Consider the following 16,434-nt stretch of genomic DNA (forward strand, 5'->3'; position numbering starts at 1 on the left):
ATATATATATATATATATATATATATATATATATATATATATATATATATATATATATATATGTGTATATCATTATATATATGTGTGTGTGTGTGTAAAGAAATCTACTTAAGAAGAGGGTATTTTAGATGTGGGTAGTGTAGTTTAATTGTCATTATTATTGTCATATTATTATTCCATTCAAAAATAGGGTATTTTACTTGGTAAGAAATATAAACTCTAATTCACAAAACGATGAGCGGTATTAGAAACAATAGTACTGTATATTTATATAATCACTTAACACCAACATTGCTATAGTATTAAGAAACCTAAGACGGCAGATCTGAGTAGCCCAAGCGTCGACATATTAACAAAACAATAGCTCGCGAATTCCTTGAATTGTATTAATGGATTCGATTAACATTAGCTGCAACAACTGATTTGGTTTTAACATAAATCCGTGATTATATGCATCTAACCAAAGCAGGAGTATTTGTTAAATAAACAGCATGTGTTTATAAACAAGCAAAGCTTAACTTTCGCGGTAAATGGCTTGCGAACACGAAACATTATTTTATAATGTATTGTTACCTGTTAAGTTTACTTTTGCCCACATATCTTTTTGACTTGCTGAACAAATATTTAACTGATGACTGTAAAAGTGCCCTGCGACATGTTTGCTACCACTTTCCTACACAACACGTTCTTCTCTCCTGTGTATGTGAATGAGTGTGGGGCAGTTAACGTGATTAGTCCAGACCCAATGAGAAATCGTCATCTACAGTTGCTAAGAGGAAAAAAAAATTACAAAAAATTAAACATGTCTACTGGCGCCAGGTTTTATGTTGCTGGCGCTATATAAGGTAAACCAAATTTTCACCCCTGAGCGTTTTACGCCCACTTAACGAGCACGTTACATCTCAGACAGTCCGGTGGAGCGCGGGTCGTCGTAAACCGGGGGGGGGGGGGGGGGGTGATTTTTTTACCCATGTTCTTATGATGGCCATTTCAATTCGAACCTGCGTCTTATGTTTGTAGAAACGAAGCAGATGTTAACCTGCGTACTTCTCACTGTAGCAGCTGTGTTCTTGTTTTCCCGCGTGTGGGGAGTACTACCACTGTGGGTAGTATTCACTACCATGGACAGCAGCAGCTCAACAGTGCTCCAGATTCAGTGTCAATCACATTGTCTGACAGTCACACCGACCATTTGTATTCTGCGAATCTTCTTGGTGTTTCTATGTAACCAATCTGCTCTAAAAGGGGGCTGGGCATATTTTCCGCCTCAGCTGTGAATCTAGCTAGCAGTTCTTTTAACAGGAGAGAGTTGAGTGGACGCCACAAATGGGTCTCAAACGCTGAGTCGGTGTTCAATAGGTACTCACTTGGAAGATTTCGCTACAGCATTTTACACAGTGGTTGTGAAGAGAATTGCAAAGTAGAGACTAAGTGCATTTTGCGAGACTGACTACTTTTTTTTGTGGTTCACCTCCACAAGCAGTCAATTTAATGAAGGAGAGTGGTATTATGGAGCAGGAGAAATATCTGCCAGAGCTGATGGCCGAAAAAGATAGCTTGGATCCTTCTTTTGTTCATGGAATGCGCTTCTTGGCTGAAGGTAAGTTTGTTACAGTGCAAGAATGTGGGAGACAAGATAGCTGTCTTATTTGTTACAATTTTCAAAAGAATGCTATGATGCAAGTTTCCCTTATATGCTATAAATACTGTATTTTCAATGAGAGACTATTTTTATGTGCGTTACAGGACATCATAGTTGTAGCATTTTATGATTATATGTGGATATATTAAGTTGTGTGTGACGGAATTGCTCATCTGACAGAAAAAAACCGAATCGCACTGTACATAACTAGTAGCGTTATAAGATCATATATAAGCAGTTTCTCTTCCTCTGCTCGTCTTTTGTATAGTACAGTATGTGGTTTCAGGCAGCTGGGGAATGCAAGGTGTTACTGGTGTTGGCATTTTCGTGTAATTAGTCATTTCGAGCATCTTTTAAACCTTGAGGTGCCCAGACAGATACTGTACAACAGCTGGATTGTGCATAATGTGTCAGTGTAAGCTTTGTTCGTAACTCAAGGCATACTTGATCACACTATATTGTATGTTACACATGTTATAAATTGTGTTAAACCAAATAAGGAACGTTTTTGGGAACATTATTACTTTGTATTATTTGGAAAATGTTAGTATATATTGGCTGATTTGGCAACAATTGATCATGCGTGATTAACTATAGCATGTTTTTATGTTCAAGTGGCAAGAGTGTCGTTTTCCGAAGTTCTTTCAAGATATGACATGTAATTAAACTAAATGGTTTAAAAACCGTTCCTATTGCTGATCCAAATACTGTAGACAAGCAATTACAAAGGCTTACATACATACATACATACATACATACATACATACATAAAAACTCTAGTATCTAAATGACCTGCAAGTGCAAAGAGGATGTAACATTGAATAATGTATTCTCAGAGTTTGACACCAAGTCCCCATGTGCCCTGCAGAGGACACTGGGGCATTAATTAGTCATGAGAGTTGTTAAATTAAGGGTGTTAATATACCAATACTTTTCAATATCAAAGTATCTCAAGGAATTCTACTATGGACATGAGCACATTTTGTTTGTCATTGTCTATGGGTTTATACTTAATGTTATACATTTACACATACTTGTAAAATAGTACATTGATGGTAATTGCTATGCGGCACGTGTTAATGTAGAATAACACCACTCTTTTTTCAGATTGGTTGCTGTTATTGTCAGACAGCAAACTTGGAACATTTTTCAGATAATACCTGTAAAGTAAAACCTCCCACCTAGAGGTAAATTCAATCATTAAATACTGTGCCACGCTATCTCCCTCTCATGTTATTCAATCAAACCTCCAGCCAGGATCCCACAGTATTAGCAATCATAGGTGTGTAGCAGGTGTGCTACCAAATGTTCTGTCCTTTGGTATTCCTCTGTCTTCTAACATTCAGAGATCCATCTACACACATCTCTCTGTGCATTTTCTTAGATGCTGCCCTCTCTTTTGTTTTTGCCTTAGGCATCACTTTTATCGATTACCTTTGTTTTCCTTTGGTGCCATCTGCCATTGCTCCACCTGTCACTGTTGTTTCCTTCATTAGTGGTCCCCCAGTGTGTCAGAATGTACAAGGGCTTCATCATTTAACAGAGCATATTTTTTTGTATTATAATAATAATAATAATAAGCATATTATTATTATGATGATGATGATGATGATTATTATTATTATTATTATTATTATTATTATTATTATTATTATTGCTGTGGTGCCTCAATATACAAAAACAGGTGCCAAACATGTCAAATTATTCTCTCTCATACATTCAGCGAACAGGCCTTCAGGCATATTTTGTAGATAACTGTTGTTCAAGCACTTCTACATTCGATGAACATTAATTATTAACTGTTTATGTCATCTTCCTCCTCTTCGTTTGTGAAAACATTGAAAATCTCTTAATGTATTTTGATATTGTATATGTTCTTCAAGGACATTTAGTTTTATTTCTATACAGTTTGCATTACACTAAGAAAGCAATACAACGTATTATCCTATATTCCAGAAGTGGTACAATAACCTGAAATGAGGACTGGTGCATATTAAAAATGCACCTTACTAGAAATGTTCAATCCATTCAAAGATGGTACTACAAGTACTACGTTTGAAAAGAGTAATAAAGCAATAATAATAGTTTTATGCAAATCCCTATTCATTCTCCTTTTATAAAACATACATTCCATACATTAATGCTAAAGGAAGTATTGCATTAACACATTGTCTGTGTTAAAAAGCCTCAGACATCTTCTGTGATAACCTTTTGATAGTGGCAATGGGTGCAAATGCATCCCAGTGCTTTTAAAATAAACATATCTCATAACTCTTTGAACATCGTAGGATATCTAAACATGTGATTAAACATTAATCGATTACTTTTTTTAGCCAATGGACAGTTTCATGAAACTGTGCATCTATGTAGTATAAAACATTCTTTTCAGGCACTGTATTTGATAACTGAATCTTTACCATATCCTCTTTATTACTTCATAAGTACAGTAATAAGATTGTATTATATTTTCCATCTTCAGAAAGTTGTAAAAAAGATGTGTCTTTCATATATTGCAGGTTACCACGTGCATCTCCTGTTTACTTGTATTATCGAGTGCTGAGAGTTGCAGGGGAGCTGGAATGGATGTAGAAAAAACATACCACTTCTAAAATTATTGACTTAGCCCTATAGATACATTTTTAGCCCTATGTAGTCAATTTCCTATCTTAGAATGAGCATCTATGTGTGTATAATGATATGTTTCTGGCACTGTATTTGATTACTGCATTCTTTATTGTATCCTGCTTACTACCTTCCATGGTACATTATTGAAAAACATCTTATTTTATTCCACACATTACAAAAAAGACATATTTCTTAAACTGGTCTACCACTAGTGCTTGATGACTTGTAGAATGGGTGCCTGTTAGAGATGACATGATTTCCATTACATGAGAGTAGATGTTGAACTTCATGCTGATTTGAACTCTGCTCTCGCCAAGATAAGCACCAACTAAAACGTAGCTTTGCAGTAAACTAATGTGATCCAACTGCATCCCCATCCATTTGCGTTGTTTTCCATCTGATGATGTAGATATCCTTCTGTCTGGTGTCGATTGCTGAAGTGTAATGCTGGCTCCAGGGATCAGCTCATTTTGCCTCCCCAGCGCATCAGCACACACAACGGCTGCGATGCTGGCCCCGGGGATCACCCAGTGCAGTCTCCCCAGCGCATCAGTATGACAACAATCTGGATTGAGCTAAGAAGGGTACATCTCTGGAGTCTTCAAGTGGGCACCTTCCGTTCTCAGTGTTTCGTTGACTAGCCCATGACACCTCAAGAGGGCTCAACAGTGATTCTGGCATCCCAGCATCACCCCCCTCCATCCCCCACTCAGCTCAGCCCAGCTTACTTACCTGTACATCAGCGTTGCTTTCGTTCTGTTGTGCTTGAGATCCCCATCCTTCATCTTTCCATCTCAACCACAGCCAGTTGCTGCTCCTTTCTGCTGCTTCAGATAAGTTCTCCACTGTGCGACGCAACTCTTGGCCACTGAACCTGATGTCTCTGAGAAACCAGGTTGTAGAGTGTGCCACATATCCTCGACAACCCACCTCCACTGGGTAAACTCAGACTCTCCATCCTCGCTGTTCCACTTCAGCAGCTAGCATACCAAAGTTTCTTCCTCTCATACGCCTCATCCACAGCATCTTCCCATGGCACTGTTAACTCTACCAGATGAACAAGGCGTGCTGATCCAGACTACAAGACAATGTCTGGTCGAAGGTTAAGACCTCAGTGCAGAGTAAATGTACCCTTATCTACAGGACTTTCAAACTGTTGTTTTCTTATGTATACAAATTGTCTTTGTGGGTTTTTTTCTGACAAAAAGAGAAGCTGCTTTTTTATGCACATCGACTTCATGTTGAAGCACAGATATGTGCAGACAAATCATTTTTTGTTAGATTTTGTACACCTAAGTTTCCAACTATGATATAATGGGGTTTTTTGTAGCTTATATTTGTGTTTGTGACAATTTACAGTTATTTACAGTTGATAGCACATTTTTTTAAATAAATAAATACAATATTTTAAAAATGTTTAGCACTTTAAAACAAAGTTTATTTAATACAAAACTGTTTAAATAATAATATAAACCTGATTTGAGTTTTATTTTTTTTTTTTTTGCTTTAAATAATAGGTTTGCCATGTTTGTGTATGCATGGTGCATTTGCACCCCTTCCCACCCATGTGAACTCAATTATTGCCACTGACTAAAGGTTAAAAAACTGTCAGTTTTGCTGTAATTATTGCAGCACTGTCTAACGTTTTAAATGAACAAATGAACTCTTTCTTCTTGCAGTATTTGCTATAACAACAGTATCTCTAATCCTCTCTTTTTATCTGTTGATGATCTTTTGGTTCTTAAATAACCGGCCCACGTAGAATGTCTTTGAACTGGTAAAAGTCATTGCCGTCAAGTGAACAGCTACTATGTATGAGGTTTCCTTTTGCTAGCTGGCACAGTATTTCTGCACTAGATCAGTGATACTCAAATTTAGCCTGTGTTACATATGTCTATGACTGTCAACTTGCACTGAAGAGCAGCACATTAATAATGACTAATTTGCCAACATCATACAGAAGGTAAAGGAACCGTTCAAATTCTGAAGCTACTTACTCTTTATCTTTAACCACATCATATAATTAGTTTATTTAGCAGACGCCTTTATCCATGGTGACTTACAAAGACTAGTGTGTGTGAATTACCCATCGGCAGCAGAGCTACTTGTAACAACGCCTCACCCGGAAGACAGAGCACAAGGAGGTTAAGTGACTTGCTCAGGGTCACACAGTGAGTCAAGGAGTGAGCTGGGATTTGAACCGGGGATCTTATGGTTACAAGCCCTTTCCTTTAACCACCAGACCACACAGCCTCCTTTTTATATCATAGGCAGATATTCAGGGTTCTATGCTAAAATTCTGCACATCGGCTAAATAACACTGCATGTGTGGATATACTACAAGCAACCTTATGTCAGTCCTTTATAATTAAGTGGAATCTCTAGCAGACAACCATTCTGTACAAATAAAGTTATGTGATTATGCAGTCTATTTTGTTTCCTCTGATTCATAAGTCGTTTCTGTTTTGTTTATCATGAATCAGTAAACACTGATATTAAATTGAAGAAAGACACTGAGCCAGTCCACTGGGCTACATGGATCATTGGTTGCCTGCCAGATTTGATTTACTGGTAGGACTTTCCTATTAATTTCTACTGACCTAGTTCATTGTATTAAACCACCCATTCATGTGTTGCACACTTGGGAGTAAGCATCTATGAAGAAAAATATTGCTTATGTTATGTAACCCTCTGAACTAAAAAAAAATAGCTATACATAGAAAGATTCAGGAATATAATGTAAACAAGTGTCATGTAATAACATCTAGTTTGTTTCCTCTGTCCTTTAAAATGTGAAAAAGCCAGTTTGGCCACAACCAGTTTGGGAAAACTTATCTGTCATTTTTACTGCAATACTACAACCCTAAAATTGACACTTTATAATGTGACACTGTGCCTAGTTTACAATCCATTTAGGCCTAGTAATGTAATTTGGTTAGGAAAAAAAACATGCTGAAACAATTTGGGTCTGAACATTCTATGCAATTAGCATATGCATATTTTTGTATTATAAAAGCGACAAGAATGTGCCATCCAACTGTGTATTTATTCTGTATAGTTTCATCTAAGTCATGTCATAAATGAAATAGTTACGTGCACAGTTTAATCAGTGCATTCAGGCATTAGATTTTTCTTTGAACCATTTTTCCTTAAAAATTTAAAAAGTGATACTACATTACATATTTCAGACTTGTGATTCACTAAGTAATTTGTGTTTATTGATTGCCTCTAGATTAATTTGTACCAAAAACACCCAAACGGTGATTAGTCAGATGTATGCAGAAAGTGAATCTAGTCTTTTTTACCTTGGCTGTAGATATCATTTATGGGCTACATTTTGGTCTTGACATGATTGGTGACAGAATCTCAGTCCAGATCTGTGTTTTGTTCTGGCTCCTAGGCATATATCATTTGGTGGATGGAGGTATATTAATGGAGCCAAGAAACAAAATAAACTTTTGTATTTGATCAATTATTATAATACAGTCATACCATTATGGTTTAAGCACCGACTCTTGGGTTAACCCATTTAGTTAACCCATTCAGTACCCAAATATGTTGTTAAAGTGAATGGTATGAGCAGTTTTGGTGACCTATGCTGAAGCTATTTTCAATCACTTGAGTGATGTTTAGCAGTTTGATTGATGTGGTTCTTTATCACTACAAGCCTGATTCAGTTAAGTATGCTTAAGGGGAATCATGTAGTTCTTCCCATCATAGACACATTTACCAAGGACACAGCAGGGAATTACCTGTATCAAAGGAATGAAGTGTTTATTTACCGACCTTCTTCTGGCAGACAAGTCAGATCTTTTTGAATTTTTAGCGGTCAAGGTTTTCACAAAACCTGATGGTTTCCATGGCATGGGATAGCCTGGATCACCAAAAGCTGAGAGGAAGCTAACACCAGAATCATCCTACCTGCAATCAATGCTGCAAAGTCTATTTTTAAATAGATTTTTTGTCTTCTGCAGGGACACAAATGTTCTGCTGTTACTTGTCTACTTTGAAATACTGTGCTGTCAGCAAAAGAGGTACGGCATTAGTGTGTATAGGGAATAGAAAAAAATAGATTAAAAAATGTATGCTCCATTTTTAATGTGAGCCGAAATGTCACCTAGATTTTTTTTTGAACATGACAGAAATTCATATGGAATAATTTTTTGGAATTAGTTGCTCACTAAAGTCTGGAATTGGAGCTCAGTTAAAACTCCTAAAGAGAATATGAAATAACTCCAGAAAACACTTTTGGTTATTTTGCCTTGTACTGATATCTCATGCCCCAATTGTGATCACCTAATGTATAAGGTCCAAACCTTGAACTACCATCAATGTTAGACAGTGGTTCAAGAGCTGAATGATTCTGGAAGATGCAGCAAAGCTTTTGTCAAATGTACTTGTGCCTCAAGACCGAGGGCAGATGATTTCAGCAGTACACATATTATGCACAACACAAAGAACCATCTTAACTGTACTTCTGCAATTTGGATGTGATGACGTGCAAAGCTTTTAAACCAACACTGATATAGATCTGAACTTCTATGGAGAAGTATCAAGTTTGACAAACAGTAAGTGAAACAGTTGTACTGTATGTGCAGCATTGCTGACTAATAAGATAAAACAGATCACTGGCCATTTGACAAATTCCGATACACACTGGTGGTCTTGTAATCCTTCTGTTAAGACTGTATTGAAAAACAATGTAAGGTGCTTTTACACTTTTTGCCCAGAAAAGCAAATATGCATGGACTCTGAGCTTCACAACCAAGTCAATGATACAGGGTAATAACACTCCAGCATAATCTGATTTATGCTAAATTTACAACCCATTGATTCTTACAAGTGCTCTCGAATCTACCAAGTTTCCTCATGCTGCTTTACGTTAAACTTGTTAACACAGACAAAAATAGTTTTCAGATTTTTTAAGGCTCTTAAGGTTTGGTATGAAAAGGCAAGGTTGCTTTAGTTTTACTGCTTTTCAGGAGAGATTACGTTTAGTTAACTCATTCTACTGTAAGTCTTTTTGAACCCAGTCCAGTGCTTTGTTAGAGTAATAGTGTCATGTGCATACATATGCTTTGTGCCAAACTAACATTTCTTGCCAATGTCATTCAAATAACTTGAGAATAACGAGCTTGCTGGCAAGCATCTGTCTACTTAAATATGTTTTTTATGTTTTTGATTAAATATTTGATGGTTCAGCTTATTCTTTATACTGTACTTTTGACTGGCCTTGTACAGTTATGTTAGACAAGAAATTGAAATGATCTATCTTTCTATCTATAACTGTAGTACTAATTGAAAGCCATGGGTTTTAAGGTTAGTATGCTGGGTTTATTTGGGTGTCTAATTGTCACATTTACCTGACTTTAATTAAAAGCTAGATGATGATGTTTAGCATTTATGTGACATCACCACTGCACATCACAGCACAAATTGGCTTAAATATTTAAATCCCAAAATACTACTCGACCAAGACCCACACACATTCTGAGATAACAATGGGGGTCATATATGTTTGCGACAGCATTAAGGCCATAGCAGCGAGTTTACTCCAGCCTTAAAATTGCTCCGTATTTACCATGACACTTTTGGCAAGTTAAGGCTGTATTAGTACCGCCAAAATGCGCTCTGCTGTGCAATGCGCTCCACCACTCATTAGCCATGCATTTTAAGGCATGTCAAGACTTAATTATATGCATGAGCAAATTGTAGGTGGGGCACATTTGTAAATTTAGTCTGTGATATTAAAATGAGATTTATGAAGCTGCAGAACAGCTGCTCTAAAAGGGTCCACAAATAAGTTTGATTTCAAATTGGTCTTATTTGGGCACAAAGAAAAAGTCAGAAAGCAGCTGATAGGAAAGAGCATTATGGCAGCAGTCATAACGTATTTCTTATGATGGAGAGTGCAGGCTCCTAACCTTCCTGAACAACCCAGGAACAGAGGAAGAGTACTGGGAAGAAGGGAGAGTATTTAGGGTCAGCATTACCCTTTTTGATCTCCCTGAGGATTCGATTATACTGGTTATTTCATTATGTACAGTTGTTTTTTTCCGTTGTATAATAATAATATTATATAAAGTAAAGACACTTAGTCAACACGGGTCATTTCAACCTCTCCAGATGAGCTGCCTGGGTAGTGAGTTAAAACATGTACATTTTATTTAAAACACAGGTTAGCCCATTTTGAACTGTCATTTCTGCCTCTCCAAATTACCTACCTATGGTAGCCCATTTGGAGCGGAGGCGCTATTTTTCAAATTAGTCTGTTAATCTGTTCTACCAGAAGCCCATTCGAAATATATTTTTTAAATTACAAAATCAAAAAATTGAAGATTTTAAATCATAGAATATAAAAATATATTTTTATCTTTTTGTCAGTAAAGCAATGCAATTGCTCATGAAAAAAAACATTGCCTACTAAGTTCATATACAGTTAATTTAATTGCACTGACTTTGTGTTAGATTAGGGTTCAATATAGCAAGTAAATTAAATACTTAGCATAAATAGCATAGTAAATTATGTTGTATATTCATGTCAGTTAATATGTAAATACATTTCAGTTATTTACATTATACAGTATATACAGTTAAAAGCTGCTTTCAGTAAACTGTAATAATATTGTTTTTAAAAAAGGTTTTGGTTGCCTAAATAGTGCAGTAGTAAACATCTACTGAATGAGCTAAAGTGGAAATATACCAAACAATATTTTAATATGCAAATGAAATACTGTACATACAAACTAAATTTGAAAAGAATAGGCTCAACCATACCGTAGTATAGTGATTTCATCAGCGGGGATGACATTTAAATGTGAACTCCCTCTTAATTCAGTGTGAATTGTTTAGAAAGCAATGCATGAAATATAGTATATGCTCAGAATGGTAAGCTAATGGACCTGAGATAGCATAGCTGCCACAGGTAAAATATGAGAACAAAGACATTCATATCAAAACAAGACCAGCTCTGGAATAAAATTGTAATCAAAATGTAACTATGTTTGTTTTCTATGTTTTTGTGATGTATCAGTCTTGGATGATAACCACAGGAGGTTGTAAGTGAAAAGGTTAGTGAGGGGAAGTAATATCATTGTTGTTCTTTATATATATAAATATATGAAGATATCAATACAATTCTCAATGACTATAATTCTCAGGTCTCTATAATAAGCAATATCATGCCGAATTCAGCAAGTCTTTTACCCTACAATAGCATATTTATGTCTTGCCTCATAAATGACTGGACAGCTGTAAAACCAGGGCAGATCTTTGACTTTCTCATTGGTTAAACTCCCAATTATGTCCCCCTTCTGCTCAACCATGATTGGACACCGGATAACAAGGTTAAGATCATTGACTCTCCCATTGGTTAGTTATGAATCTGGATGTTATTACAAATACAGGTTGGAGTCGAGTGAATACTAACCTGACAGGTGACTCTTTTACGTCTAAAGATAACCGACTAAAATAAAATGTATATTTTTTTTTTATTTTTTTATAAGAAGTGTTAAATTATTATTCACAATTAGCAAAGTTAATTAGAGATTAATCGTCCAATTATATATAGACTCATTGTCTATAGGCCACAGACTAATATATATATATAACAGATATCCTATATGCTTTATATATATATAATATATATATATATATATATATATATAATTTTATGATACTTAAACCACAACAGAGATATCCTTATGTCAAGATAAGAAACATACAGTAAATCTGGGTATGCCACATTACAGACATACTACTCCATGTTTCTGCCAATGCTGTACATACATGCATCAAAAATTTGCTAAAATGGTAAAGAAATCAGTGTGTCTGTTAGATGTTCAATAGGATGCTACTGTGTGCTGTTTTATTTGAATTTGACTATCTGTTAGTTTTTCCACTGTAATGATAAGGAGGTGTTGCGAATGGATGTAATGCATTGTGTTGTATCAGATAAGGATCAGGGCAAAGAGACAGCTCCTTGGATTTTTCACTGCTGTTAAATAAATAATGCAGCTACAAGGTTAGATGAAGCACAGTGAAGTCATATGGGAGATGAGAATGATATGTTTATCAGTGATGAAAGATAGAGTTCCCTGAATAGATAGCTTACAGAAATGAAAATTAGTAGATCATTAAATCTCCTACTGCAACTAGCAAGCCCACCCATCTCTATTAATTTTGGAAATTCTCCTTTTTTTTTAAATGGTTACTTTTTAATTTGTTTTTTATCCCCTTATATGCTGATTACTTTGTTTAATTTTTTTTATTTTTAATACTGCTATCTAACGGGAAACTGTGGCCCCCGAGGATAGAACTATAGTTACCAACAAGGGACCATAATGCCTGAATCAACTATAGTTCTTCCCTTAGGGCTTTTAGTTTCCCACTATGAGCCGTGGTCTGCAGTCGTTATTTGTTTTATGATTCAGTCAAGAAAGTAATGTTTTTGAATTCGGTAGCGCAGAGTTATTAAAGTTCTTTTGGCATTGAACTGCCGACTGAATTCCTCACTGCGGCATAGAATTTTCGGAGGAGAAAGTTGGGTGTGGGAACGTTGTATTTATCTACATAGTCGATTTGGATTTGTTTGAATTTTAGGAATTTAAGTTTTATGAGATTTTAGTGTTTGGAGCATTTGTTTTGTACTATATTTTGTAATTAATTTTCTGTTGTCTGCCATTTTGCTTTGTTGTACGAAGAGAAGTATGACGTTCAGCGTGATGACGTAATTTGAGGGCGTTTGTAAAAAAAAAAAACTATTGACCGTAAGCAGTGTCACAGGGACAATAGTTGGATGTTTGGTCAAGTGATGAGGTTTTAACCAATCATATGCCAGAATTTCTAAGAACTGATTTATAAATATATCACACCCTGTGTGTGTGCCTTTATTTTACAGCATTACGGTACAGTATGCAACAGGTTACAGAAGAAAAATATCCCAGGAGTAAAGAATACGTTGTGTAGGACTTACTTTACCCAAGTGAATTAACTACAAAACAAATTATGCCAGAAATAGCAGTTTGAGTTAAACGTTGTTTTGTTTATTTCCGAAATAAATAGTACGTAAAGTTAACACTGCATTTATTTATTTATTTATTTTGTACTTTTTTTCATTCCTTGCCATTGCCATTTTTCACAGTACACAGTGACCATAGACACGTTTTTATAAAGCCATAACGTGAGGTTTACTTGTGTCTTTTTGTAGCTGAACAAGCAAACGAAAACTGAAATTTAACTTTAAACACTTCAAATAAAACAAACGTGGAAATGGTGCTGTAAAACAAAAGGGGAAAAAACTCATTGTTTTGGTTCTCGCTTATTACATTCCACATAACAGAAAGTCGCAACAAAAATAATTAATATATACAATCTATATAAAACTCACTACACAACATTTCCTGCAAGTTGGGGAATATTTGTTCGAATATTCAAATATTTGTCCTAGCATATAATATATATATATATATTAATGTAACGTCCTGAAAATAAAATATTTTTTAACCTTTTAAATCTTTTGGACTCGATTCTGATGAAACGGCTGCAGACGCAGTGGTTAAAGTCAAACGCGTCCTCCCTGCAGGGAGTGGAAGCGTGTTTAGTGGCGCAGTGACAGCGCCCAGCCAAACAATCCCTTCAAGACACAGAATGCGCTTGCATCACCGCAAGGCTCCTGTTTGAATGTAGAAATGGCGATCATGTCGAGCGGCAGTAGCGCAGAGCAAGAAAAACAGCACAAGTCAGAACAGCAAGTAGTAGGTCACTCGCCGAGAGAATGCGTAAACCATACTTCAGGACACAGGAGATTGCTATATTAATAGAGGCACGTAGGGCAGTTATTTATTATTTATAATAATTATGCAAGGTACATTATTTCATGGCTTTGGCATTACTACATGTAAAGTGTATAATACTTACTACCCTGACTGATCTGTCTACCAGTAGCAGCAGCTGATTAATTTTCTAGTGGGACATGAAGTGCCACCTCACGTTCCCTCTGAGCTTGTAATGCACTAGAGTGCATTCAATATAACCACAGCTTTAATTATCATGGAATATTTCCCAGATCCCAGATTTATCTGTATCTGAAACTGCAGTGTAGAAAGTTCAGGCTGCTCCACCAGCTTGTGCATCGCGCTGTAGAAATTGTAGATCTTTTCAGCACCCCACTGGTGCCAGACTGTTGCAAAGTAAATCATTTTGCTCGCTGGTGCTGGTCTGCAAGTCAGCAACAGAGTGAAAGCCTGCGGGGCTCGGAGCCACGCTCACCAGCCGCTGTAAACTCAGTGTCACCGTTATCAGCTGTTTTTCAAACATGCAAATGTCTGCTGAATGGTGTGGCTGTAGTAAAACTGCTTGTAGACACCGGAGCAAAAGTTTCGTTGCTCAGTGACACAGCTTACTCCACTTTTTTCCCCTGGATACCCTTGTAGCCTACACCTGTGCATCTCTCTGGCTATGACAATTCCACTATTTAGATAAGAGGAACGGTCAACCTTCAAGTTCAATACCAAAGAAAATTACTGACTACTTTTCTTTTTGTTTTGTGACAATTGAGGGCTCCAGTCTGACGAGACTTGACCTTTTTCAGGCATTACACTTCCAGCTCACAGACAAACACAGCATGCCAATCGTACAGGTCTGCCAGTCCTGGCAGCAGCAGTTTCCACAGCTTTTTCATGGCCTGGGCCTTCTGCAAGGTTTTCAGCATTGCCCAACGATTGATTCTTCTGTGCCCCCTGTCATTCAACCTATATGGCGTATACTCCTCTCCATGTGAGACCAGGTGTCAGCAGAATTATAATGTCTGAGGACAGGTAACCGATAGATGCCTCCCCATGGATCTCAAATCTTGTAGTGTCTTCAAAGAAGGTTGGGGGCATCCGCCTTTGTGTGGACTTGCGCAAATTACTTGTTTGTTATTCACTTCAGTGTTGAAGCCTGGTCAGTATATAACATTTTGGTGACGAAGATGGCTGACCTGTCTCTGTCAACAAAGTGGTTATACAGAATAAGTATCCACTGCCTACCGCTGTAGAGGTCACAACCCATTTCTACAATTCAACCTTATTCAGCAAGCCTGACCTGTGGCAAGGTTACAAGTTGCTTTGGCGCCAGAAGCACGGGATCTGACAGCTTTCATCACCCATGTTGGAGTTTTTTTTATTTAAAAGAATGCCGTTTGGACTCAGCTCGGCTCCTATCTGTTTCCAGAAGATTATAATTTAGTTTTGCCAGGAATACCAGGCATTTCCATCTATCTGGATGATATTGTAGTGCATGGAGCAAACATCAGTGAACATGACCAGCGCTTGAAGCAAGTGTTATAGAAACTCAGTCAGTAGAACCTGATACTGAATACAGATAAAGGCCTGTTTTAAGTACCTGAAATTGAATTGTGGAACATAAAGTTTCTGTTCAAGGTCTTACTCCTCTGCAGTCAAACGTGGATGCCGTTCATCGCACCGCAGAGCCAGCCAACACCCCTCAGTTAGTCTCCTTCTTAGAAATGGCCACTTATTATTTGGCGTTCATTCCCCAATATGCAGCCCACACCACACCATTGTGCCAGTTGTTGAAGAAAGACAGCTTCTGATACTAGACTTCACACTGCTCCGCTGCTGTTCAGGAATTGAAGCGCTGCCTAAGAACAGCCCCTGTCTTATAGCACATTTCAGCCTTTCAGAGCCCACTATTTCACATGTGATGCCTCCGGCACGCCATTCACAGATTCAGGACAGAGTGGAAAAACCGATTGCTTTTGCCTCATTAGCCCTTTCATCGGCTGAACAAAAATATTCAGAGAGCGAGAGACCCTAGTCTGTGTTTGGACGTGCAAACCTTGGCACATTTACTTGTGTGCCCGAATTTTTTACACGGATCACCAAGCATGCATGACCTTGCTGGCAACATCTGGAACAGGACATAAGCCATTGTGCCTCTATAGATGGGCAGACCGCCTGCAGCAGTACAATTTTAAGTTAGAGTTCACACCTGGTAATAAGAACACTGTTGCTGATTGCCTCTCACAACCCCGTTTCCCACGAGAGCATTCCTCACACTAGTGATAATGAGCAGACCTAGGTGCAGATGCTCCATGCCTCTCTTACACCATATGTGCCAGCACAGCAGCTTTACCAAGCATCGCACACCAACCCACAATTTTC

The 16,434-nt window shown here is 37.2% G+C and overlaps 1 protein-coding gene across 1 annotated transcript in view; it reads left to right on the forward strand.

Annotated features, from left to right (window-relative positions):
- The first annotated feature begins 1,327 nt into the window (after positions 1 to 1,327).
- Positions 1,328 to 16,434, forward strand: part of khdrbs2 (KH domain containing, RNA binding, signal transduction associated 2) — a 109,941-nt gene continuing 94,834 nt past the window's right edge. The window contains exon 1 of the mRNA XM_041251538.1: positions 1,328 to 1,600. Coding sequence (XP_041107472.1) covers positions 1,492 to 1,600 — 109 coding nt within the window. The 5' untranslated portion in view covers positions 1,328 to 1,491. The remainder of the gene's footprint in view (positions 1,601 to 16,434) is intronic.

Source organism: Polyodon spathula, chromosome 6 (assembly GCF_017654505.1).
Source record: "Polyodon spathula isolate WHYD16114869_AA chromosome 6, ASM1765450v1, whole genome shotgun sequence".
NCBI lineage: Eukaryota > Metazoa > Chordata > Actinopteri > Acipenseriformes > Polyodontidae > Polyodon > Polyodon spathula.